Source organism: Akebia trifoliata, chromosome 9, assembly GCF_017979445.1.
Source record: "Akebia trifoliata isolate Shusen 1 chromosome 9, ASM1797944v1, whole genome shotgun sequence".
NCBI lineage: Eukaryota > Viridiplantae > Streptophyta > Magnoliopsida > Ranunculales > Lardizabalaceae > Akebia > Akebia trifoliata.
Window position 1 is genome coordinate 4,514,965 of NC_141383.1, and position 3,439 is coordinate 4,518,403.

General features: G+C 35.0%; 1 protein-coding gene across 1 annotated transcript; it reads left to right on the plus strand.

The window, feature by feature from the left end:
* The first annotated feature begins 4 nt into the window (after positions 1-4).
* Positions 5-2,204, plus strand: LOC147394154 (uncharacterized). The gene is made up of 6 exons (XM_086454515.1): positions 5-115; positions 193-325; positions 441-570; positions 691-770; positions 875-1,009; positions 1,498-2,204. Exons 1-6 carry the CDS (start codon positions 27-29, stop codon positions 1,726-1,728), a joined length of 798 nt encoding a protein of 265 aa, XP_086310641.1. The 5' UTR covers positions 5-26; the 3' UTR covers positions 1,729-2,204.
* Positions 2,205-3,439: the final 1,235 nt, after the last annotated feature.

Genomic DNA, 3,439 nt, shown 5'->3' on the forward strand with positions numbered 1-3,439 from the left:
CCTGTCAAAGAGATCTGGTTGTAGGGATGTCGTGGGTATGCAACCTCTTACCTATAATCAGTGGCAAATTTTGTAATCCGCAGTCGAGGGACTTGATTTTGCAATTGTTGGAGAGGTTAGCATGAACAAATTATATCTAGCCCTGTTCAAAATTTTGTTGTTGACATCTGAAAGTTTATTGTGTTGTTACAGAATTTTGTCTGCCCCGAAAGCTCAGACCATTTTATTGAATGGCGTTGTCAGAAAGGGTGAGCGTCTAGTGCCACCATCAGCTCTTGAGCTGTTAATGCGAACTACCTTCCCTGCAACTTCAGCCCGAGTCAAGGTTAGTATCATTGTGGAGAATCTGACATATCTGTCCTTGATACATTAATAGACCAATTCTGTAATTAAATTTGGGATCCTATGCATATGATATTTAATGAAAGCTTTTGTGTTAGGCAACTGAGAGGCTCGAAGCAGTATATCCCACTCTCAAAGACTTGGCTCTTTCTGGTTCTGCTGGGAGCAAAGCAATGAAGCAAGTTTCACAGCAGATATTCAGTTTTGCATTCAAAGCAGCTGGCGAAAGTAAGTGCAAACACAAAGGAGTGACTCTCTGCCTTCAAGTTTCTTTAGTTTTCTTTGTTTGAAAGCTTATCAAGTCTTAGGTTTGTTTATTTGAGCTTGAGCTATAATTCACTTTTACAGGCATCCCTGAATTGTCTAAGGAAGCAACTTCTATTTGCATCTGGTGTTTGACTGAAAACCCCGGTTGTTACAAGCAATGGGTGAGTTTTTTTTTCTTTTTTTCGATTTTCTTTTATTTTTTTGCTTCTCTGTAATGACATTTCGGGTTTTTTTTTTTGTGGTTGGGTAAAATGGATGAAAACAGGACAAGATCTATCTGGATAATTTAGAAGCAAGTGTTGCTGTTCTGAGAAAGCTGTCCAACGAAGGGAAGGAGTTCTTTGTTAAGAACTCTTCTCTTGAACCTCTCAGGGAAGCTCTCAAGAGTTTCAGGCAGAAGGTAAACAAACAAGCCAGTGTTCTACAACTGTCTATGTTTCTAAACTAATCACAGCCAAATTTTCACGGTCATGTTTAAATTATGGTCCTACCGGACACATTGTTGAATATCTATATAGATAGGACAAAAAACACATCTTTAATTGACTCAGGATCATATATTAATTGTGTTTGTGAAAGAGGCTAATACCCATCAATTTTTTTTTTTTTTTTAAACCCAATCAAACGAAACCAACAACATATGGTAAAAGACTTAAAGTCATGCAAATGCTTGTAAAGTACATAATAATTCTGATAAAATATGGTTACATGATTATTAAAGCGGGAAGAAATTTAAATTCCGTTAGAAAAGATGAAAATGATAATATTCTAGTTGATAACATAGGCCAGCCTTCACCCAATACAGTTTCTCTGTTTAAATTTAGATAGAAACAGAAAACATCTTAATGGGGAGAGAATATCTAATTTGTTCAATTTTTTAAAATGCAGAATGAACATGCATTGGCTGATGGGGTGGTTGCGGATCATCAAGCATCCATCCGTGACGCAGATAAGTTCTGCAAGTTGATCTTGGGAAGATCAAAACGCAGTCGTGCATGTATGAAAAGTATGGTGGTTGCTGTTGTGGCCGCGGCTCTTGGTGCATTAGTTGTGTCTCCTAACATGGAGTTGTGGACGAAACTATCTGTAATGTTCAGCTCCCCCCTTGAATCCTACTGAGAGCATAAATCCTTAGGAAAGAAAAACTGATGGTGGTGATGCGACACACCAACACATACTTCACTTTTGTTGTGTGTCTGGCATTATAGACAATCTAAGCAAGTTGGCCCAAAGTGATGAGCAGATAATGAGGTATTTATCGTAACTTGTTGTTTCCCATCTGCCATCAAAAACTGTGAAATTTTACTGATAGGAGATAGAGGGATTGAATAGGTTATCTGGTTTTCTTTTTTATATGACTTAGTTATATGTTGTTTTCTATAATATAGACAGTTTTCAAAACATTTAGTAGGAATGGGAACTATGGTTCAAATACCATGGGATTTTGATGTTTTCGTATTAGAGAATAAAGTTAAGCATTTGTACTCTAATAAACATGAGAGAGATCATTTGCTTCAATTACATGTAAGCTTGTTTATTGTCTTGGTTGTTTTTTCACATAAATCATGTAATTGCTACATAATTTGGCTTTAAAATTTTGATGGGGGTAGCGAGGCCAAGAGTGGTTGGGTTTATGGTGGTAGCCTCAAAGCAGATACTATGAATATAAATTTACCTAGAAACTTGATTATCTTTTATCCTGTGCTCACATGGTGCAAAACTGATTGGTCTCCGTGTATATATATTATTATATGTTCTCACCATGGGCAAGGCAGAGTCACTGGAGACAAAGAGGAAGTCCTTAATCCAAGTATGCATCATCGTGTCTCACGAGTTGGATAAATTTTAGTCTGTCTTGTCATTTATTTTATTTAGGGTAACACTTTTAAAAAGTATATATTTTTTGTGACTTCTAAGTAAAAAAAGCTACACAATTGTGATTAAAAAAAACTACTTCTAAAAAGAAGATTTGAATTTTTTATTTATTTATAAAAATATAAGTGAAGAGAAAAAAACTATTTCTCCTTTTCACTCATGGTTCTAGAAGTAATATTACTATGGGTTCAAAACCCATTGTGGTGCAAAAAGGTCTTCACTTTTTTAAGTCTATGGAAGACCTTAAATAATGGAAAACTGTGATGGCATGAGAAATTAAGTAGATACTATTTCTTATCCTTTCATCTTTCTCTTCAATCTCTCATCTTTTTCTCTTTCATTCTCCTCCCAATGTCACAAACACCCATATCTTCCTATATGAACCATTGTCATTGTTTGCAAGGCTTGAGATTTGTACTCAAAAGGCTTTGAAGATGTTTAATGATATGATATAAAAGGGTTATCTCCCCCGTCGCGTTACTTATAATTCGTCTCATATATTACTATCCACTTTGAAGTTTTACACCACCTTTAAAGCACATTAAGTGCTCTCTGTGGTCAATAGAGAATTAATATACATTTAAATTTATTTATAATTCATTAAATATTTTTATAATTGGTATAACCAAACGAAATCATGTTGTTAAAAGGTACTTTTGCCAAAGTTATCATCACTCTCTAGTGTTTTTATAAAAATTACTGAAAAGTTACTTAGGCACTAACACATCCATCTATCTATTATTGGGATTTTGATTTTCACCCCTAAATCCTCTAAATTTACATACAATGTGGGATCATTTTCTTCCTTGATTGATAAGCTATGGTTCTATCATGGGTTTGTGAGGTGGAAGACGTTCCAAAATATTAACACTTACAATAAGAAAGTAGTGAATTTGGAACAAAATTATGAAACGGGTTATGACCGTTTTTTATGGAAAACGGGTTTGAACCGTTT

Coding starts and splice junctions, on each gene's coding strand:
- LOC147394154 (XM_086454515.1), top strand. CDS start 27: ATGTCGTGGGTATGCAACCTCTTACCTATAATCAGTGGCAAATTTTGT. Junction 116..192: donor ATTTTGCAATTGTTGGAGAG/GTTAGCATGAAC, acceptor GTGTTGTTACAG/AATTTTGTCTGCCCCGAAAG. Junction 771..874: donor CCGGTTGTTACAAGCAATGG/GTGAGTTTTTTT, acceptor GGATGAAAACAG/GACAAGATCTATCTGGATAA.